The 24456-nt window shown below is 34.6% G+C and overlaps 1 protein-coding gene across 3 annotated transcripts; it reads right to left on the reverse strand.

Annotated features, from left to right (window-relative positions):
* On the reverse strand, nt 1-23072 carry LOC149803469 (cadherin-99C-like). 3 transcript variants are annotated; one of them, XM_089953193.1, is made up of 14 exons: nt 22893-23072; nt 20077-20145; nt 17221-17405; nt 16521-16583; nt 16051-16137; nt 15233-15343; nt 11308-11430; nt 9996-10139; nt 9164-9248; nt 6782-6885; nt 4700-4784; nt 2999-4210; nt 1606-2048; nt 1-718 (listed from the first exon to the last, which is right to left on the reverse strand). In XM_089953193.1, exons 1-12 carry the CDS (start codon nt 22969-22971, stop codon nt 4176-4178), a joined length of 1170 nt encoding a protein of 389 aa, XP_089809319.1. In that variant the 5' UTR covers nt 22972-23072; the 3' UTR covers nt 1-718; nt 1606-2048; nt 2999-4175. The 3 variants fall into 3 exon arrangements, with proteins under 3 accessions (XP_089809319.1, XP_089809316.1, XP_089809318.1); XM_089953190.1 differs by having other exon boundaries at nt 1477-2048; XM_089953192.1 differs by having other exon boundaries at nt 1477-2066.
* Nucleotides 23073-24456: the final 1384 nt, after the last annotated feature.

Below are 24456 nucleotides of genomic sequence, written 5' to 3' on the forward strand. Positions count from 1 at the left end.
ATTAATGTCGTAATTTTAATGTATAAACAATTCAGTCCAATGAATAAAAATATCAAACTTCAGTGCTGCAATAACAAGGTGCATTAAGTAGATGTATACCCAGAAGAATGAACACACCAGTAGATCACATATAAAATGCATTAGAATTTTTCTCACCCACTCATATATATATATATATATATATATATATATATATATATATATATATATATATATATATATATATAACCTTGAATTGAAGTTACACATTTGAAAATATAGCACATGAAACGTGACAGGCTTCATGCAAATAATTAACATCATTCTATGGCATTCATTTGACTTAGCAATAATTAACATCAGTCTGCTGTTCATTTGACTTTGTGCCAATAATTAACATCAGTCTAAGGTGTTCATTTGACTTAGCAATAATTAACATCAGTCTATGGTGTTCATTTGACTTAGCAATAATTAACATCAGTCTATGGTGTTCATTTGACTTAGCAATAATTAACATCATTCTATGGCGTTCATTTGACTTAGCAATAATTAACATCAGTCTGCTGTTCATTTGACTTTGTGCCAATAATTAACATCAGTCTATGGCATTCATTTGACTTAGCAATAATTAACATCAGTCTATGGTGTTCATTTCACTTCTTAGCAATAATTAACATCAGTCTATGGTGTTCATTTGTTTTAGACTCCTGGTTCATGCTTTCATATGGAAGAACATTTCCTGAAAGAAAGAAAAAAACAATCTGACATTCAACAGTTCAGAAAATATATAGCCATTTAGGTCAACTAATGCACATACAGTCTGTCAGTATTTTACACATCTAGTTTTGTAGAAATGAGATCAAAGAACATAAACTATATGATAGTAGGAAGAGTGTCACTGCAAATGGCATTTGTCATTCTCATTAGGTGGCAACAACAAACTTTTAATCTTTGCCAAAAGGTGGACATAATTCCCTCAAGCAATTTAGAACAAGCTTTTAGGTGACTATTTCTGGGAATTTTCCTTAGAGTCCCAACCCACACACTTTAAAAATGAATATTTATAAAAAGAAAATGTCTCCATTTAAAGATAAATCCCTTTGGTATTTGACCACTCCGGTGGCCTAAGTGATCAGTACGTGCACCTCAAATGCATGAGGTTGTAGCCTGATGCCCAAGTGCTAGACATCACAGTAAACTGCCACACCGCAAACTTTGTAACGATATGACTAAAATTGTATTAAACTACGTTAAACATTTTTAAGGCCACATTAACCAGTTAATGATACTTATTTCCTATTTCCAATTTCTTAATACTCTACAGAATCAAATAAGATTGTTCTTACTAGTATCTATAATGCAGTTCAACCCTTCTAAATTGTGCATAAACATGCAGTTTTAGTTGTAATTTTCCACAATCATGTTTTTCTAACTTAATGCGATTAATACAATGACTATAATATTAAAACTTAAGCTAATACTGAGTGATATCATAACCGTCTGAAACCATGGATCACCATGGTGTAAATGACTATCTTCGCAACTGTTCAAGCCTCTGTATTATGTTTGACTGTGCAGGAAAATCTTCTGGACTGCACAGTCAACCTTCATCTTTTGTCAACTTACTCTGTATTTCTCATGCATATTCATGCAAGGGCTATTTTTGTCTCTGCATTCAACATCATGCCAAGTTCTTACAATGGCAGCATTGTTTTGTATTTCTTTAAGGTGAGTGGCAGTGTGCAAACTAATGTGATCTGCTGTCACCAGCACTGAGATCCCTTTTGTGTTTCAGTCTTACAAGTTTGTTTATCATCCAGATGAGGAGATAATCTGTTGTCTAGGTTATCGTCTGCATTCTATCTTCTGTTTCACATAAAACTGAGTAGCGCTTAATTAGGAGTTGTAAGAGCGTAGATCGGGTTCTACTTTTGCTCTCCATGATCTCAGCCTTTTTTAAAATGCTTGTTCCTGCTTCAGCTGTTCCATCCAACATGGCGTTTCTGCCAATGTAATGAAATGCAAATTCCAGTGTATCCCTGTCTTGAATGATTCATCTGTGTGTTCATCTGAAGGTATTTAAAAGTCTGTAATAGACGTGGTATGCATTCCAAATAATTTTGGGTTTAAAGACAGAACAGTTTGCACTGGTAAAGTAATATCCCATTGTCATTAGTCTAACAAAATTAAGCATTTTCCATTGCAGAGGTTTGTGTAAAAGTATGCTCTGACAAGCAGCACATACACTTTCTTTATCTGGTGCAGCTGGGACATGTCCAGTTATTTAGTTTTCAAAGACAATGTGTTCTTCAGTCTTTCTTGGCATAATGTAATCTTGGACATAAAATGTACTAAAAGTTGTTCCATGTTTGTATTTATCAAGATTACCAGCACAAAAGAATACAATATTTGGACAGAATAAATACACCAATGTTCACTAAACAAAACATGCATGATTAGGCCTGCAACGTTGGTAATATTATCAAAAGCCCTACAAACTTCAACAAAGACATTAATCCTACTTTAACATATGTAGTTATGACACCCCTAGCTAAACAATCATAATTCAATCTTGTACTCAGTTTAGATAATCAAATACTCAGTACAGATGGTCTATGCATGCATTAAATACTACTATTTCATTGACCTGCTGATTTCAAAATGAAGTATTGAGACATGTTTCCAAATGCTGCCCAGTTAACTATGCACATTTGCTTGTGCAAATAGTAAAGATAGATTATAATATAAGGTTAAGCTACCAGATGCAAAATTGTTCTGTTCACTTTGATAGAAATGTAAATATTCTTTTCAGGAACATTTTAGTCCATGATGACATCATGAAATTACAAAGTTATGATAATCTATAAATATGAATTTATGAAATTATGAACTATGAATTTTTGAAATTGTAATATTAGGATAATATATCAATACATGGGAATATACCATCCATCAATGGACATAATGCAGTTTTGTTTACAATACATGAATTTATCAGATTGTACAAGCATGAAATTACCTTCCACCAGCAGCTAAGATGTTACCCATTTTCACTATGACATGGCACACATGATGAATGATCCCATCTATCACATTCCTTTAACATCTGTCAAGGGACCTGCTGGGAACCTTCCATGCAGATGCACACTGGAGCAGGAATTCTTGACATCTCATCGCCTAGGCTGGGCCAACATCAATGGTTCCATGAACATTACCAACATCAGCTAAAACTTCACAACTGAACCATGTAATACATGAGCCATATAAAGGAAGATCTGGTTAAACGTTAAAACCTTTCTACAGTAAGAACAAATTACATCAATTATATATATATATAAAAGACAGGTTTATGTAAGAACAATAACAAGAATAATTACACAGGATTATAAAATGCTAGAATGCTAGAATATCATTATATATATCTGGACCCAACTTGTCAATTCAGATAAAAATGCAATCGTGAGGTGTAACAGACTTTATTAAATCTGATCGCATTTTGTCAAATATGAAATTTGTCTTACCTAATGGAAACATACGATATAATCCGAAGCACAATGTGGCAAAGTGACTATTCTACCAAGCACAAATTAGAGAATGAAAATGAGAACAGATATTACAAACCTTTACAGCAATGTCAACTTCTTAAAAAGCATCTATTCAGTGTAAATACGAAGGAAAAGTGAGCATCATATACACTTGTACGTGGAAATACGTGAAAAACGCGATTTCCTACCACTTGCACTTTGCTGACCAAGTGAGTACAACTATATCACAATCACCTGACACAACCTAAACATACACTATGGATAATGCTGTACAGTGTAGTGAAATCCATTAGTATATTTGCATTAAAATCGAATGGCAACTTTGTGCATATAATTCCATAACAATGATCTTATCAATAATTTAGTATACATATGTATACTTACCACCATTATACTTACCACCAACATCCTTACCACCAACATACTTACCTTTTGCCCGATTATTACTGTAGACAAGGACAAAAATACCGAACTACAAATGAACTTCTACACTACTAATCATTTTTAAAGTAAAATTTAAACCGTCATATTAATCTAACCTTCATATTATATACTAAAATGTTTTATGTTCCGACCACATTTTTTTAATCCTATACAATATAATCCTAAATATAATATAAATAAATACATTGTCTGAAATAGAATGAATAATTAATTTCGGATTGCCATTGTACTTTCCCTGAAATCTGAAATGAAAATAAAGGAATTAATTAATCTTATGTCTATAATTAGCTGATATCCAATGAAATTGTTGCAAAATGTTTGCTATTCAAATAAAACATTATAGGATGTAGTTTGGCTCATTTGAAAAGGGAAATAGGCACTAGAGAGTACATTTAATAGGTACTGTGCAATAATGTACATGCCAGCAATATATATATATATATATATATATATATATATATATATATATATATATATATATATATATATATATATATATATATATGTTGCATCTATACATTATTCATGTCTATCTTTCAGTCTCACTTGATGGAGATATGTAGGAGAAACAATTGAATTGTACCCACTGCACCTCCGTTGGCTATCCACATTTGTTTTAATGTCTAACATTTGTGAATTTTATATTGTAACTCTTACTTTCCTGATGTGTGGCCATTGTTATGAAAGTTTTATGCAAATTACTGTATAGATCAAATAATTTTAAAACTTACCAGGAGTTGTCATTCGATCTGTAAAATATACCCTCACCCCTGCCATACTTGTGTGATTAGGATTTGTTGCTTCAGCTACTTCAACCTGGAATGAGACATTTCCATGAGTCACTACAATGAGATTATTGATGTGTCATTTTTCAGGTTGTCTATCTATCTATCAGTGTGCATGTTATCTTTTTTATATTTTTTTGTGCAAAATTATTTCAACTACGTCAGAAGAATCATTACATATGAGTTTATTTAAATTTTACTCAAATTCAATAAAGTAACTCTTGTGCAGACTGGCCACAATACTGAGTTGCTTATTTTTTGTACAAGATTTCCTTGAAGTTGACAGTTTTGCACAATTTGATTTTGAGGTTTCATTTTCATATTCAGGTGTATTTGTGTAATGTTACAATGTTTGTGAAAGGGTAAGGAGTTCACTTTCATTTGTATTTTTGTGTGCATTTGTGTAATGTGTATGCAACAGTGTTTGTATATGGGTAAGGAGTAGAGCTGTGTATGTCACATTGCTTGTGTAAGCATAAGGTTTGTGTGTAACAGAATGTGTAGGGGTAAGCAACTGAGCTGCAGATTATTGGGTGTTGGAAGAGGAGAGGCTTTGCTGTATGCATCCGCTAACAACCATTAAATTTTCTAAAATTTTGACCAGGCCTATAAAAGCCACATTGAAAACCATAGGCGGCTTTAGGAGTACGCGGGGCCTAGGGCCGACCATGACCGCGCGGGGCCGGAGTATCGATATCTCAATTGGTATGCTACTGCAAACACTGATTATGTCTAGACTAGATCAACTTTAGCGATTTGCGTGCATTACGTGCGGCCTGTATCATCGCTTCCAATTTACCGGAGAATATAGCTTGACAAACTCATAAGGACGACCTTAGACCTGAAGCGCGAGGCCCCCTCAAGAGCGGTGCATGGGGCGGTCGCCCTACTTGCCACCCTCAAATGCTGGTCCTGTTGAAACCGTTGTCATATACACTGGTATGCAATGTGCTTCATTTGGTCTACATAGATTCGAAGAGTCACTGCTTTGAAGTTCAGCAAATTTTACATTTGGCTCCGCTAGATATAACAATGTATAAACGGGAATAATACTCACTTTATACGGGACTTTATAAGCATATATTACACTTTAGGACTGGCCATTCTGAATTATCTCGTGTACATCCAGTTGACAATGAATGTATTTTATTTTGGGAAATTTTCTTCAAGTTTAATGGAAAAAGACAATCACACCATATTTTTGCACATTAATTATAGATCACAACATCTATCCGTCAATTACTGGCACACCCTAGTATGTCAAGCAGTACACTGACTGGTCAATTATGCCTCTCATGGGTGCGAGGCAACCCCCCACCCACCACCACCATGCATGGTAGCGACATGTACCTACCATTTTTTTTTAAACCACTGGATGTCTCATTAACTTGCAAACATTTTGACTCTCCCTGTACAGGGAAGGGGGCGGGGACGACATTTAACGTAACATCTCAAGGGCAAAACACAGTCTGGATTCATATCCACCAGTAATATTGATGAAGGTGCTCCGAAATGTAACTTGTTGCCCGCATCTGAATTCGAACCTTTGACCTCTGCTGCTGTTCTAACTACTACACCACCACCTCATGTAAATCGATTGGACACAAATTGCCGTTTATTTTGGCAATTTTTCATGATGTGTCTACACCAATACACAAAATAGATTATTTTACTTGTTCTAAAATAGATTATTTTACTTGTTCTGAGTGTAGCAGTCTCATAGGCCTGTCAGTGGATCGTCGGAAAGCTTTACACATCGCATAGGATATGACTGGATGAAAAAATTCGTGAGGGGCGATTCCATGTAATAAGACAACAAGGAAATCATAAAATCATATTGCAATATAACCACGCCCCCTCCCTCCAAACCCCCCGCCCCCCCCCCTTTAAGCAGTAAAAGTAAAGGAAAGATGTATAAGCGCCATTAGAAATTAAATCCAATTCCACTATTTTCTCTTGTTTTACTTAAAATATTCTACCCAGTGTGTTTCAACGGATCTGTAGAGACCTATAGTTTATAACACAAACCTGGAGGAAGATTTCTGAGCCAATGAACGAACTGTTGTCCATGTATGCATTCTTCGTGAGTACGCCCGTGTTTTCATCAATGCTGAAGTACTCTTCGCTTCCGTCTAAAATAAAAATGAAATATAATAAACTTGGTTGAAGCAATGCAGATTTTCAAATTAATTTATGTTGCTATTAAAGAATCTTTGGCAAAATAAAACGTTTCTGCCGTCGTCTTAGTAATTCACAAATGTTACCCCACACCCATCTCGGGTGCACTTTCCCCTCTGCATTCTATAAATTATAGAAGTGGATTATTTCAGGATCACATTTAACATTATTTAAATGACTTTTTCTTTCGAATTGTTTTATTTTATTTTCAAAATGTAGCTGGTATATGAGAGAAAAAACTGCAAGCTGTCGGGTTGAATTACAGAAATACAATAAAAATGATAGAGACCTCGGCTATTTGCGCTGCTTGAGCCAATTTCTTTGATGATTTTCTTTAAATACAGATTGTACTTGTAGATAAATGCATGGATATTTTGTGCGCAAAATATATGGCCATCCTTCATCCAAGCGCATCTACCCTTTTGACACAGACTGGACCGGTTTATACAACCGTATTTGACATTCACCATTAATACTGCAACATATGAAAATATCTGTCAAACGATGTATATTAACGTGATCAGGTATAAGGCATTACAATAAGCACGCACGCGCGGGACTGTCCGTGTCATAAAATTGCCACGTTTTCTTTTGACAGTGGGAAGACAGTAAAAATAGGCTAAATGCACCTGCTGATTACAATAACTATTTCAGACTGCATATCGGATGTCTTCTTTCTTGGTGACAACACAGATTTTAAAATAAAGTATTCACCTTTATTCGCAGTTGAGGAATAAAATCCGCGTTCAAGCAGAAACACAAGACATTTAGTAGAGGTAGCGCAGAAAGTCGACGTATCTACTGCGTGTGATTTTGCTGTAATTAATTCCTCCATACTGCATTGTTTTCAGATACTAGAAACAGTTGTTTTAAAACTAAAATTTAGCCGTAGGTACAGGAATCCAAAACAAATTCAGTTGTACACTAGAATTTGTACCATAAAAAGTATTTATTTTGGTATTTTATGTCGATGTACACCCAGCTATGATGAAAGTCCGTATAATATGGAAAAATCCATATATGTGGTCAGCTCGCTTCATTACCAGCCCTTTGCAGAAATCAGCACAAATATACGGACAAGATAACATCTCTCCAAACGGATAGTTCAAACATTATTAATAGTAATCACAGTTGTTGAATAACTGGAAAATAATTTATATATTTTTCAAAATGAGTACGATCAAATATTCTTTCTAACCCGTTGATGATATTATGTGGTCGATAGTGTCAATTTAATTTGGCACCAAATCAATCAAGATGAATGTTATGGTTATTATGTTCTTGCATGTTGTGTCCCCTTTTGTTTATCGGTGCATTTAATATCGGCATACTTATCAGCTGTAGTGTCTGTCTTTCAAACTGTTACGACTGATTAAATCACATTTTTAAAAAATTGCAATTTCCGTAAAAGAAACAGTGCTCTGCCTTTTGCTTATTTATTAAGTTTATGTAGATACGATGTGTATTTAAAAAATCTGAATATTGTTTTTCTTTTTTTATTTAGTCTTTCTTTGTTTTTATTATTTTTTTATTTATGTTTTTGTTTCGTTGAACCTGTCAATACATGTTTTACGAATCGATAGACAAAATAACGTTAAGAAATGATCTGCAACCGTGTAGCACGCCAGACACTTGAAGTTATATGAGTGTGAAGTAACATTGATACATTACAGTGACATAAATTTATCTGTGAAGGAGAATAAGTTTTTACTGAGGAAAAAGCATTCTGTAAAATCCAGATGATCTTACTATACTCTCCAACTGGCATTAGGCACAGTTAGAAAAGTCTACTGATGTAATTATTTGTACAGAGGTGGTTCGGTCGTTTATAAGATGTCGCGAATCCATGGAAGCTGACCTACGTTTTGGAAGATCGTTGTCTGCGACTGGTGAGCAAGAAGTGGATGCTGCAAAGTGGACAACTGATGGAGATGCTCAATGCACAGTGGAAAATATGTGTATTATCACGGGCATTAATTCGTTAGCTGTCTATGGAAAATATATGGAAGAATCATTTGAAAAGGTCGTAGAAAATGGGTCACACACTTTTTGATCGCTGATCAAAGGCAGATTCGGAATGAAATCGGGAAACAGATACTCGCCAAATCTGAAAAGTGTCCGGAAGAATGTTGTTTCAGCAAGTAAGACGTTTGAGTAGTCGTGGATACTTTAACTAGGACGCAACGCCCTGCATCGTATACAATATGATGGAGTCAAGGCTGTATCAATTACCTGCCACTAGTAAGTAGATGACAGACTCATTCAGGGTATCCATATCTCTTGCAAGGATTGGTACAGGTTTCAGGTCAAGGACACCCTAAATGGAGTATATAAATAGAGTATTATGCCAACGTTATTCGTGTAAGAATGTTCTTTCTTCCAGCTAATTTTATATTATATCTGAGTATTCTAGTATTGTGAGCAATCTGATTAATATCAGATCTCCACAGTCCTACCTGGAGATCTGACGGACACAATAAGCTACAACTTTGAAATCAGGAAGAGACACATCATTCGGAACATGTCGTGACCAACCATAATTCATCCTAACAAGAATTAGCAATGCTTTATCTGATAGGATGCTAAAATGAAGTGGACTGGAGATTCCAAAGGTCACCAAAACATGAAATGTTTTTTTTTTTATTTTTATGTCTGTCAGATCTCCACATACGAGATCTGATATTGATCAGATTGGTATTGCGAGATGAAGTGAAATGTCTTAAGAAACTATGTAGCTTAACGTACAATACACAGCGGCGAAGGTATTACCTTTAGTCTTCGGTACAGATCAGCTGTTGTACTGAACTATTTCTTTAGTAATAATAGTGTTGATTTGGTGGACTTTATAGAAGAACGCTAGCAGTCAACTTACTATATATATATATATATAGAGAGAGAGAGAGAGAGAGAGAGAGACAGAGACAGAGAGAGACAGAGACAGAGAGAGATGACCGTGAGTTTATTGTTGAATACAACACTGAATTCAAAGTTTGAAAATTACTCATTGTCCTATTCTGATAACGTATCTAAATTACCAAATATAATGTGCCCCCCAAAAACCTACCTGATACGATTCATTAGTGTAAGTGACGTAGATTGGACCAACGCATGGCGTGGGGCAGTTCGGGAAGACGAATTCGGGTCCTAGGTCGTTTACATCGAATATAGTGATGTTTAATGTAGTGTATGATCCCAGTCCTCCTTCATCCTTAAAAAGTCATCAATACTTTGGAATGTTACACTGTGTAAAATGACACCGTATAGCCATTTTAATTACCTATAACACAATATTAAATTACATGAATATCCATCTTAATTAACTATAACACAGTATAAAATTACAGGAATATACATCTTAATTATCTATAACACTATTAAATTACATGAATAGCCATCTTAATTAACTATAACACAGTATTAAATTACACGAATATCAATCTTAATTACCTATAACACATTAAATTACATGAATATCAATCCTTATTAACTATAACACAGTATTAAATTACATGAATAGCCATCTTAATTACCTATAACACAGTATCAATTTACATTAAATAGACATCTTACCCACGCCAACTTATCAGAAGATTTTTGTTCTGCAAACTAAGTTTTCTTTTGAAATTGACACACGTCTTTAAGTGAATTTTCAAACATAGCACAACCATGTTAGTTAAACTGTGGACACAAAATAATAATGTTACATCAGCGCGTGTAAGCCGTAGCCTTAACTGAAAGCTACCATTTTTGTGTTTGGGCTTCGTCGTTGAAATGTCCGACAAATTGCAGTGCATATGTGATTATCCGATGATTCATACAGAGCCCATATTTAGCTGGCACTTTGTCAGAAGTCTATTCAGATTTTTGGTGAGATGTAGGTAAGTAACATATAAATATGAATTGGTGACACGAAAAAAAAGGATTCGTGTCCTTAATCCAGGATGGCTTAATATAATGGAATGTTTAAAAAAAGCAGATCGGCATTTTCCGCATATTAACTTCGAACCTATGCTGACTATGGAGTTAGTAAAGGTCAATGGCTGAAGACGTCAATGTATAGGAAAGTTTCAAAGTATATCAGACATATTTGGAGATATGATTTATACGAAACTCAGCACCAACAATATTTTCACTTTTGTGAGTTATGAACATATTCATTACTTGAGCTTTCTTGCCTTTGTTTGTATGCATTATTGATAATCACATGCACATAAAATACAGGTCGATATTCCTTATAACATAACTCATCGTAACAGTCTCTATTTCATGCGTACAAGTGAATTACAACTCAGTATTGACGCTAGTGTCGAGATTTAGCGATGGAAATGCCATTTCAAAATGAATTTTTATATGGGTGTAAAAGAAACATGACTTACCATTACCGTGACATTTAAAAAGAAATAGGGTCTATTTACAACATCTTCAAAGTTTATCTGGTGTTTTAGTGCTATTGTGCCAATGTCGTCATTCAACACTAGAAATTTGTCTCGTCCATCAAACTGAAAGGAAAATATTAATCTCAAATCCCCTGACAAATGTCTCTTTAAAAATAAACATACAATGAAAACAGCTAAATATCCAACATATTTCAATGCAACGAGATAATATGCAGGTGCATCTGTACTGTTTCAGCGTTATCTTTCTTCTTTAACTTGTTGTCACCAATAATTAAGGTATTCAGCTTGTAGCTTCCGTGGGTTGTTTTGCTTATCACTCGTATTCCGGGAGTAAGTTCTACAAATGTCGCTTATTTGTGCTATTTTAACTTTAACAAATACATATATTTGTTTCCAACATTTTGTTGCATTTGTTGCACATCTTGATACTTAAAGAAGATATCTACGTTTGTCGAGTAGATGTGAGGAAATAATTCGTGACCGACTGGAAACGTAGGATTGTCAATAGTGGCAAGTCACGAGTGACACGGCAACATGTTTCGACTTCACATACAAAACATTTCATTGTATCTATTCAATAGTTTTTCTCTTTATTATAATATAAAGGCAAACCCCGTCGATATGCGTGGAATTTCTTCTCCATTCTGTGCCAATGCGGTAACAGCTGCATTGTTACATCGATAAAAAAAAAAGTTACGAAAGTTTACAATAATTTTCGGAGAACGAATTTCTACAAATTTGGATTGTAATATAATGCTTCAAATCGTGTATTTGGTCAAATGAATGACTGTTTTTATGTAAAACAAATATGGAGATTTTGGTTCTCGTTAACACATTTCTTGCGCCGATTGATATAGTGAATAATTGTTTTGTGTGTGGAGGGTTAATGTAGAAATTTCTGAGCGTTTGTATCCGCAGACTATACAATGTAACATCTATAAACAATAGATTTTAATGGTTGTGACTTTACTTGTAAGGGGTTTTGTTTCTTTATTTTGTTCATGTATGCATACAAATGGGAATTCTTTGTGGCCTTTGCAAACTTGCAGTCCAGCTTGGCAACAGATGCTGCAACCCAATTTCGATTGTCACTTAAAAGCTGTCAAGCCACAGTGGCGATATAATTTTTCTCTCATTGATATATACACAGATAGTTTTGTATAGTCATACATGTTTTGTTCTGAGTCTGCGTAAAGACCTGTTTTGATATAGCGGAGGGATACATCGTGACCGTCACGCCGAGACGTATTCATATATCATATCCAACGAGTTCTTACACTCCACCCCCTCCATTTTTAAAATAATATATCACCTTTTTAAGCTTTTTATGCCATGAATGTGATTAAAAACGATTTGAGATTTATAAAAATTTGATTAACTGCGTCTAAAATTACCTACGCGCGGACGTCAAAGAAGACAACTAAGTAGTTCTAATCTAAGTGTTACAGAAATATGGACTGAATATCTGTACCGAACACCGGATCAAGCATGTAAGATTAAATGGATATGTAATGTTTGAATATCTCATTATGAAATATGTTGTACTATTGATATACCGTAATAACCAATGACAATTTCCAGGTTGATCTATTGATAATTTAAGCGAAGTGTGGAACAAATATTATCAAAACGTCCATGTGTGAATGCATCCCACCATAAGCATATACAATATGCAAAAGGTTTTCCTGAACAAAAGCATTCTTGATATTCGATGTTAGATATTATCCAGAATATTGGTCAACAGCTAGCATCATGCGAATTTTGAAGAAAGAGGATGCAAATGAACTCTCCAATTACAGAGGCATTAGACTACTTCCTGTATTAGGCAAAGTGTTTACATCGATTTTAAATAGCAAAATAAATGAATGAGTGGAGGAAAACGAATTACTGGGCAAAGAGCAAGCAGGATTTAGAGCGGGTTATTCCATAGCAGATAATATATTTATATTATATACATTAATTTGTAAATAGTTAAGTAAACGTAGGAGTAGATTTTATGCAGCATTTGTTGACTATGAAAATGCATTTGATAGGATAGAGAGACGTTTACCCTACCAAAAGCTAGTTAGTGAAAATATTAATGGAAAAATGTTAAGAATCATTAAGGCAATTTATACTGATGTAAAAGCAAATGCTAGGTCCAACAGTCTTATTACCGATGGGTTTAATTGCCCTTTGGGTGTGCGCCAAGGTTGTGTTTTATCGCCTTTACTCTTTTCTTTGTTTTTGAACGATTTGAAACCCTTTTTAGCTGAAGGAAACGGAAGTTTATGTAGAAACCTTACAACTATTTCCACTGTTGTATACAGACGATTTAATTGTCTTTGCTGACACTGCTCACCAGTTGCAAAATATGCTCAACAGGCTGATTACATATTGCCTAAAGTGGAAATTAAAGGTGAATATGGAAAACAAAACAAGAGTGGTTGTATTTCGCAGAGGTGGCTATCTCAGAAGCTACGAAAAGTGGTACTATGACCATACAGAGGTAAAGATTGAATCAAATTATAAGTATTGAGGATGCATATTTTCTTCAAAAAATTCCTGGTATATGTGCCAGAAAACTTTATCTTTGCAGGCGGTGAAGGATGTGCAAATATTGAAACAAAGTCTTTCAAAATTTGTCACATTACCCTTAACTCGATTGCTTCGTCTGTTTGATGCGAAGATAGCTCCCATACTTAATTATGGAGCTGCGGTTTGGGAGGTTTTATAATGCAAATGATATTGTAAAAGCTCATTTGTCATTTTGTAACTATATCCTTGATACATATAAGTCTACTCCAAATGCATTCGTATATAACGAATTAGGAAGAATTAGTATGCAGTGTATAAAACGTAAACGTATTTTGAGATATTGGCTAAGAATTCTAAAAATGCAAGAAGACAGATATCCAATAAAATGCTACAATTTAGAGTTAAGATGAAAGGGGGATTGTGATTGCTGGTCTATGGTTAAAAGCTTCTATTTACATTTGGATTTTGCAATGCTTGGTGTACTCAGGGCGTAAATGATGAAATATATTTCTTAGATTGTTTAGCCAGAGATGTGAAGATATTTTAGGCAAAAGTTGCAGGATGAGGTTAAGTCGATGGAAAGACTACACTTCTATAGGTCATTGGGAGTAGAATTTACTTGTCAAACATATCTAGAATTGTTGGAAGACAACGATCTTTATTATATAATCACCATGCTTAGAGTGGGGAACTTGCCAAAGGTGGATAATACTGTAAGATATGAAAGTATCTCCTATGAGGAAATACTGTGTCAAATTTGTAACGTTAACATCGAAAATTAATTCCATTTTATTACTTCTTGTCCGCTATATGGAGAAATACGAAGAAAATATTTACCCACCTTTGTACATAAACATCCAATTTTAGAAAAGATTAGGTCCTTTATACACAATGATACTAGTAAATTCTTATGACTAATTTAGCAATGTTTACTATAAAAGCCATACAGGTTAGAGAAACCGTTTTATCAACGAATCCTGCTAATAAGACTTTAGATCAATATCACAAATCTTGCTTCTCACAAGTTTTTTGGTTACCAGTTTGTTTGATTACTGTGCAGTATATACTTGTATCTCACCTATATCCGAAAAAAGCAATAATTATTACTTTCATGTATATTACTTCTTATAAATAAGATGTTCTTTTGTTACGCATTATAACATCTTGAACCACATGATGTATGGATATATTTTATGTGCCAGTGGCCTGTATTACAAATAAACACCATTATTATTTTTCTTTTCATAGATGATAGGTCTACAAATTGTTTTTGTTGATTTCTTGCAATTTAAACACTTTGCACAACTTTACATAGTCTAATAAAAAAACAACAACATTGTTTTAGGAGGAAATAACCCAATATGATATTGACAGTTTCTGGACATACTTCAGTGATCATGTACGGAGCGATGCGATAGATTTTCCTGTGAGACTGACTTATATCCATGTCCTGAACCAGCCCTTCAGGTTCAAATATTACATCTCCCACTTCAGCATCCTGTAAAATTAGAATATTATGGGAAGTTAAAGCGTCAGCACATATCCCATATAATCCTCTTTGGCTCTTAAAGAATTTCAGTATGTTATCTCTTTTGATTTTGGTAATTACATTATTTATATATTCAAATTTGCATGAAAAGCACGGTTTAAATTAATGAAATCATTTGTTTTAAATGTACTATCCTTTATCATTTCCTCCGAGAAAAAACGCCACCCTTTGAAGCGTCGAATAAGGAACTCTTTTCCTATGCCATCCGCAACCAAGGGTAAATAATATGATATATATAATCGGGTATGCACATACTGGTTTGAAGGGCACGTCAACACAATCACGGCTATATGATGCCCCCATCCATGACCAAAAATAGTCACTCAAAAGAAAGATAAAACCGTATTCGGAAACTCCTTAAAACTGAATATGCAATTCATTCATATATCAAGCCAGACTTCATTAAAGTGTCTAAGACATTTTCTACTCCGTCATAATTCATTTAATGCGCATTTGTACTGAAATATTGTAAAGAATATTCTGTACACTCTAAGAAGTATTGCAGCATATAGAATAGTTCATGCTGTAAGTTTCCAATTCCAGTTTGTGAACACAAATGTACCAATAAAAAATGTCCGGAAAACGTGCCTTTTTTTTCACTCACTACGTGAAAATATTCGAATGACTATTTTTCGCGTGTTTAAAAGAGTGATTACCTCTGATACCCTCACATTATATGCTGCACTCATGAAGACTGGGGTAAATTCGTTTACCTCCGTCACCCCAACGGTAATATTAACTGACTGAAAATGAAAAATACTCATATTATTCATTTCGTTTATTTTTCTAAGGTTCTCGTCGAATACTTTAAACCATTTGCAAATGGACTGAAATTAGTTCATAACGGTAAGAACATACATTGTCTGGTACCTGTTGGGCCTCGTTTAAGTTACCCCTGTTCGTGCTTATGAATAGCTAACGTGCCGAGAATGCAAATGGATTGAAATTTGTATCAAATGTGACAAATGAATTAATATATTATTATTAACATATTACATGTTTGCATGCTAGATTTTGACGAAAATGACGAACATCATCCTCCAATAAGCGTTACTGTTTGTGAATTCGAGAATATTTAATATATGTCATCGAGAAAAGGTTTTATAGTGTTTGATAATATACTCACATAGTCCTCGTTCTCACCACGTCTGCATATCAGCGTTACAGATACATTAAAGATATCATCATCCTGTAAAGTTAAATGCAACCTAAGCAAAAGGCTGACTGTAATTAATAAATGTTGATATTATCTATATTTCAGAAGTTAAAGCGCCAAACAAATCAAAGACCAATAATTTTTTAAGATGAATATACCAAATTTATCAGGACGACTTTATAACATGGAAAATATGTAAGATATAATAAGATGACATTATACAAATAGCAAAGGTAATTGTGCTATATGCGACGCAAAAACTGAATGCACGTTGAAGGGTTAGAGTGCGTGATATACCTGAAGATCATTGACTTTAAACCTCAAGGGTTAAAGAATAACTTACATCCGTGATATAAATTGTTCAAAATGTTCAATATTATCTGCGGCAATTTAGGGCGGGGAAAACGTTCAGTGCTAAACATTCTAAACAAGCGTGATTAACGGAAGGTCCATTTATAAACGTGGCCTTATTACTAAGAGGGATTTCATACTAGTTTATCATTGTGTCTACCGTAATACTCCTTTGTATGCTACGGCCATTGAATGGACTTTATTCACTTAGCATGTAATTAATACTGAATTTATATACTCCTATATCTGTAATTATCGTCGAGAGTATTCTTTGAGTACAAAAATGACAAGCAATATTCAGCAGATGAATAAAGCTTACGATATGCAAAAGTAATGCTTCCAAATCCAGAGGCATTGTTAATGATAGGACGTACGACTCGTTCTTATGGCTAATAGTAAACCACTGAGATAGGTTCCGACCAACACGGTGTGTCCAGTCATTGGCAACCAATGACCATTTAAAATCCTCATCTTTGTCAATAAACCAACGTGCAATGTGTGTTCCTGAAAAGAAAAACAAACCCTTTCACGACATGGACAATTCAATAGTCTAAACATGATTATACGAATAAGCACACAAGATAAATAAATAAATAAATAAATAAATAAATAAATAAATAAATAAATAAATAAACAACAAAGCAACATAGAAAAGCAGAAAATTTACTATTACATGCGCTTGCCACAGAAAATCGCAAGACAAATCAGTTTATATCAGACTGATTACATCATGAAAATATATGTGCCAGTTTTGTTTTTATTGAAATGTAATACGTTGTAAAAGATAACGATGTAGCTTATCTTGTTCGTTTAACTTAAGTAGTTGACAACGAATGATTTTAACCCTGTCTAAATACATTTTGTACATTCGGCGATAGCTTTTCAGCTTGTTATCTAATAGAAAACTGTCAGTCACCAACTTTGTACAGTTCGACTACCGCCATGCTTCTCAAAAAAGTGACATGTCAACAGAATGTAAACTATGGCAAGACAACTCAATATTTATTCCCAAAACAACATATTTCATAAACTATATATCTTACAAATCTTGTAAGATTTCTTAAATACAAATTTAATTTAAGATATATTTAATTATATCTTACAAATAGTACGAGAATCTGAATTAACACACACACACACACACACACACACACACACACACACAAAGTATACAAATCTTATATCAAATAACAGTCCTTTCAAGTGCATTGGATCCAGCAAGGGATCACGTGTGTCAGGGATTGATTAAGATGAATGCAGTAAACTGACACTTAAAATTGCTAAACTAGTATCTAACTAGCCAGAGCGCTTTCGACTCTTAATGAGTCTTTTTCAAAGGCAACTACAAAACATAGTCAAGACAAACAAATAAAACATAAAATCTCTGTGTTTGCAAAACTTTACAAGACTTTTTCTACATGAAATAAACCTTTAAATTTATTATGTTCCGACTAGTTTATTTCAACTTGTTGCGGATGCTAGAAAAAATATCTTATATTTACATAGAAATCGATGAGCCATAACGACATCTGTTATTTTATGTAAATGTATGCAAGCGCAAATTATATCCCGAATATTTCATTGGTATAATAATAATTATAGGCTATTAGGTGACTAATAAGCAAAGTTAGAGAATTATTTTTTAAAAAATGTGCCGGCTGCAAAAAGATAAGTTTATTTAAGCATGTCTGTCTTTTTCTAGTCTTCTTGGTTTAAACCGCTTGGTTTCAATGTTCTAGGGCGGGTATAAAGTAAGATTCCTTTTCTTTCCTGGTTTCGGAACTACAGTTGGGTTTGTGAGCAACTGCAGTAAGTTTTGTATCACTGAAAGAGTTGCCACAAAAGGATCAACCTTCACAGATCTGATTGGATGACAACGAAGCTGTACAGAAGCCCAGTCGCAGAACATTTCTTCTCCCGTTATAGTTATGTAACGTTTTGCAAACACAGAGGTTTTTATATTTTATTTGTTTGTCTTGTTTATGTTTTGTATTTGCCTTTGAAAAAGACTCATTAAGAGTCGAAAGCGCTCAGGCTAGTTAGGTCTAGGTTTACTATATTTAGTCTATGAACCATGACTTTTGAACATTTAACAACTTTAACTCCTTTAGTGTTGAAATATGCTAAAATTGTGAAATCTAGATGCCATAACCAATATTCCCTTCTATTCAGTTGCATTTTTCGTACCAAAAAGACATATCCAATGTTTCAAACTTAATAGACATATTTCATTTTCGCCTCATATTATGGTTTATGCTTATGTACATATGTTAAGGTCTCTCGTTTAGCTATCATTTCATCCCTGTGTTCCTCATGGAATATGGCAACGTAGGTACTAGTTAGAATTCTCTTCTGTAACTACATTTGTTTTCCTTTTCTTGCTGTTTCTGTCATATTCTTCTTTGTACGATTATAAAACTTTTTTGTATATACCACCAAATATTAGACTTTTTCTATCCTATACCAAAACAGTGCTATCGCTTCATATGTAATGTGTTCCAAAATACCCTTCAAAACAAACCGTGCAACAAAAAATTGTATGCGGCAACAAATATAATAAATTCCCTCCTTTTCACACATTTCATGCATATTGACCTCAGTTGCAACTTAGTCGCATGCCATTACTTTTGTTTCCTCTCCTGGTGCTTTTCTAAAATACCAATCGTATTCTTGTTCAATCATGATTATTGCATTTGAAACCGACTATATAATAAAGTTGTCCTTTAATTTATACTATGTTCACTGCATTAAACACTGGATACATAACTTTTCTGCGAAGAATTTTTGTGCTTTCAACACAGTGCTCAAAATTGTCTAGTTAATTTCCAAACATTTCTTTCTATTTTTGAATTCAAAGATGTATTTTTTTTTCAGAAGGCCACACATACGGCATCTTAGTACTAATTGTACAAAAATATTTCAGTTTCGAATATATATATGTGAAAAATTATGGTAAGGAAAGAGGATTGAAGATAAATATGATAAGAGCAATCAAGTAATATTAAAAACAAAAAATAAAACATAACTGTTCAAGATTGGGAAAGCTTAGCAATGCATATGTCTCCCTGTGTGCGTGTGGGTTAGCTCGTTTGATATTCGTTAATAATAAGGCGATCGCGGGAACAAGGGAGACAACAAATGAATAACATTTGTGAAGGTTATAAACGATGCTTACCATTTCCATCCGTTTCTTTAACTTTCACAAACTTTGTAATATTCTGTAGTTGGTCCTGACAAGCGCCATCTTGTAAAATGAATGAAACATAGATAAATAAAGCTTTGTATGTTTTTGTATTCGACGAGAAAAACAACGATGATGATGATAACAGCAGTAAGGACGGTAATGTTAATAAAAGAGGAAACAATAATAAGGAAATAATAAATAAGTAAACCAAAGCTTGCACATACAAAAATAATTATAATAATAATGTAACTCAAACCTTTTTTTGCAGCCGACATGCTACAAACTACTCAATAATAATAACACTGGACAACAAATTTTTACAAAAGTCATGTTACTGAAATAAAATTAGTCAATTCTTATCAATTTTTATGTGCTGAACACGAATATGACAGTCAAATTGCAAAATTGCCTCTAGTTTTTTTGTAATCTGCAAGAAATTAATGTTTACATAACGAAATGCATTCCAATAGTAAAAGGTCAACTGTAATAGCCTACCTATAAAAAATCAAGTCATTGACTACATCTTAGATTTCTTCTCCTGTCTCTTGTACAGCTGTTCGGGAGCATCTCTGAGGAGTGTCCAGCAGTAGTCAGCCAGCATTGTAGTGGACCATTTTCCCTGGTATCTTTGTTCCATTGTTGCGATATCTTGATGAAAACGTTCGCCGTGTTCATCACTAACAATACCACAGTTGCTAGGAAAGAAATCCAAATGGGAATGAAGGAAGTGAATCTTTAGAGACATATTGCAGCCAAGTTTCTTATACTTCATCAACATGTCTTCTACTAGTTCCTTATAGTTTTCTGCCCTAACATTTCCGAGGAAGTTTGTAGAAACTAGGCGAAAAGCATTCCATGCTTGTTTCGCGTCACCTTCCAGCAAGTTGTTGAACCGGTCATCTTTGAAAAGCTCTCGAATCTGAGGACCCACAAAAACTCCCTCTTTAATCTTTGCTTCGCTGAGTCGAGGGAATTTTTCATGCAGGTATCGGAATGCTGGCAAAGTCCGGTCAATGGCTTTCACGAAGTTCTTCATCAAACCTAGTTTGATGTGAAGGGGTGGTAGCAAGATTTTCTGAGCCTCAACCAGAGCTGGGTGTTGGATATTCTTCTCTCCAATGGCTACATTCTGCCTGTGAGTCCATTCCTTCCTCATGTAGTGCATTTCCCTTGCTCGGCTATCCCACTCGCATAAGAAACACATGTATTTTGTATATCCTTGCTGCAGTCCCATTAAAAGGGCAACTACCTTCAAATCACCACAGAGGTGCCAGCTGTACTTGTTATACTCAATGGAATTCAGTAGCTGCCTTAAGTTATCGTATGTCTCTTTCATGTGGACAGCATACGCTACTGGAATAGATGGAAGAATGTTTCCATTGTGCAAAAGCACAGCCTTGAGACTCAGTTTCTAAGAGTCCACAAATAGTCTCCATTCTTGTGGGTCATGAGTGATTTTTAAAGCATTCATGAGGCCCTCAATATCGGAACAGAATATCAGATTACTTTCCTTTCTGAAGAAAGGCTCCAATTGCTGGTGGCGCTTTCGATATGCAGTAATTGTGACATCTTCTTCTAGAAGATTCCATTGTTGGAGTCTTGATCCTAGCAATTCTGCCTTGTTCTTTGATAAGTCCAAATCACGAATCAGGTCATTTAGTTCTTCCTGTGTTATTCTGTGTGGGGTTGATGATGCACCACAGTGAAAATCTGGATCACTGCATGCTGATGGACCAGGAGAAGAACAGGTCGACTCACCTTTGTCTTCGTCAGATGAATCAAGAGAATATTCTGCTGGAGGTTCTGGAATAGGAAGTCCCTCACCATGTGCAACTGGTCTCAATGCAGACGGAATGTTTGGGTAGACTATTCTCGACTTCTTTCGCTTCGTTATTCCGCCGGAAAGAGGAGGAACCAAGCAGAAGTAACAGTCATTTAGGTGGTTGCTTGGCTCTCTCCACACCATTGGGACTGCAAACGGCATTGATGACCTTTTGCAATTCAACCACTGTGAAAGCTGTGTTGTACATGTAGCACAGCATATATGCGGAGCCCAAGGCTTGTCTTGGTCACCAACCTTGCATCCGAAGTAAAGATGATATGCCTTCTTCACTTGAGAATTGATACTTTTCTTCTGGTTGGCAAATGTCACTTCCCCACAAATATGGCAAAAATTGTCCGCGGTATTAACACACTTTCGAGGCATTACTGTTCTTTATTGTACGTAAATGGATAAAATAATAAGTTTTATGTAACAGTAGCTTGAACTGTCTCGCACAACGTCTAAAATATTTTAAATGCTGAACCTATCTGATTGGGCTTTATATAGTACACTGCTTACGTCAGCTTCAGCAGCCGCCTGGCATTAGTATAATAGGCCTACACATGTATAGTACACTGCTGACGTCAACTTACTTCAGCAGCCGCATGGCATTAGTATTGCATTGCATCAGAAAATGATGCAATCAACTGTGGATGATGTGAGCATGATGGTATTATGCAATGTTACATCATTATTCCGGATGTTGCTGCAGTCCTACTGGAGAAATTTACACAGTGAAACATAGAAAATGAGGTATATGAATATCTTCAAAACGAGAGCCAATACAAATTTTTCACGGTTATATTCGTGTTCGGCACACCAAAATACTACAGATTAGGGCCTTTTCAAGTCAGTAATGATTTCACTGTTGACCAGTGTAATAATGATAATAATAATAATTATCATAATACAACTACAGTTCGTAAAAATAAGAAAATATATGAAATCTTAAAATCAATATAAAAAAAACTGTATGTTTACTTACCTTTAGTGAAAACCATTGGCCACTGATAATGCAATAGGACAAGTTGAATTAAAATATAAATATATTTCAACTGATGCATTTTTTAAGCTGCTGCACAAGAAAATACAAGATCATTCAAAGAAGTGAACACATGGCCTATACTTTAATAGACTAAAAAAGTTCAGCCCATTTTACTGAGGCAAACTAGACGACTTATTACTAGAATGGCATGAAGAGATAACATACACATATGCATAATAAATCAGCTGGAACTTGGTCAAAATAAATATCGGAGTACAATTACTCATGCTTATCAGTGACCACTATTTGTTGAGAAAGATTTTTCGCTACAAAGGAAACAGGTCCCATGCGGTGTGCTTACCACACCAAACGAAAGGAAGATTTGAGAAATGTCCAGCTTTAAAAAACTAAACGAAACCTCACTCTACATTGTTTGGTTGTTGGGTTGTTTGCTTTTGCCTTTTTGTCAGGCTTATATTTGTATGTATTCCGTGTTTTATCTGAACTTGTCACTCCGTGTTATATATATTTGAACAGCTATACACAAAATGTCCGCCTTTATTTTAAAGTACATCATAATCGTGCCATATTGTAGTTTCTGGAACATATTTTGGGCTGTATCACCTACAAGATGTCTTCTGTTACGGTATAATGTCATCTGTCGTTTCGATTTTTGTGATCTCCTTGCGTTTGAACCTTTACTTGAAAAGAATTTAAAGTAGATGCCTGATTATGTCAAAATGGTAGAATGGACCTTATTTAAGTTAGCCATTAAAATCTCAGAGACTTAGTTGTCAATTATATTATACTTTTCCATAGCTCCTTAACATTGGTAATATTAGTTGTTTAGGGTAATCAAAATATTTTGTCCAATATAACTGTGTTACACTACGGTCTTGTGTGTGTGTGTGTGTGTGTGTGTGTGTGTGAGAGAGAGAGAGAGAGAGAGAGAGAGAGAGAGAGAGAGAGAAGGAAAGAGAGTCCTTTATGTCAGTGTGCCATCAGTGACATAGAATGACGTGATACAAAAGAATTTGTAACGTCATGACATTGTTTCATGATGCATTCAAACCACTGTCTCTATATCTGCATTCGCAATATATTCTATGCCCGATGTAAGATTTTCTTGCATACTGGCCCTACTATCTAATCCATATTTGAATATGATAACTGATAGAATGATCCTATCATTAAAAGTCAACAATATTACAAACTTCTCTACAAAACTGATCCGAGACAAACCACATGTTCTTGCTGATAACGGTGCAGGGGTTATACTTTGTTTTCACGCAAAAGTGATTCCATTTCGCCTGCAGTAATCTTGAAAATAGTTCAAGCAAATGTGATCTTAGCTGACAAATATTAGCTCTAAAATTTGTAACGTGTGCGTCACGAATGTCTGTAAATAGCTATGTCTTTGCCAGAAATGTGTATTTAACACGGATATAGATAATACGTACATATGGTTTGGGAGTTTGAATGTAAAAATGATCCTCTCGTGTATAATGCACACCATAATAAAAAAGTATGTGGCTAACACATTATTGGCCGATAGAGATAGCTC

The sequence above is a fragment of the Sinohyriopsis cumingii genome, chromosome 3, assembly GCF_028554795.1.
Source record: "Sinohyriopsis cumingii isolate HCF-2022 chromosome 3, ASM2855479v2, whole genome shotgun sequence".
In the NCBI taxonomy this organism is placed as follows: domain Eukaryota; kingdom Metazoa; phylum Mollusca; class Bivalvia; order Unionida; family Unionidae; genus Sinohyriopsis; species Sinohyriopsis cumingii.

Coding starts and splice junctions, on each gene's coding strand:
- LOC149803469 (XM_089953193.1), bottom strand. CDS start 22,971: ATGCATCAGTTGAAATATATTTATATTTTAATTCAACTTGTCCTATTG. Junction 17,406..20,076: donor TAAAGAAACGGATGGAAATG/GTAAGCATCGTT, acceptor TTTTCTTTTCAG/GAACACACATTGCACGTTGG. Junction 4,211..4,699: donor AGATCGAATGACAACTCCTG/GTAAGTTTTAAA, acceptor TTTTCATTTCAG/ATTTCAGGGAAAGTACAATG.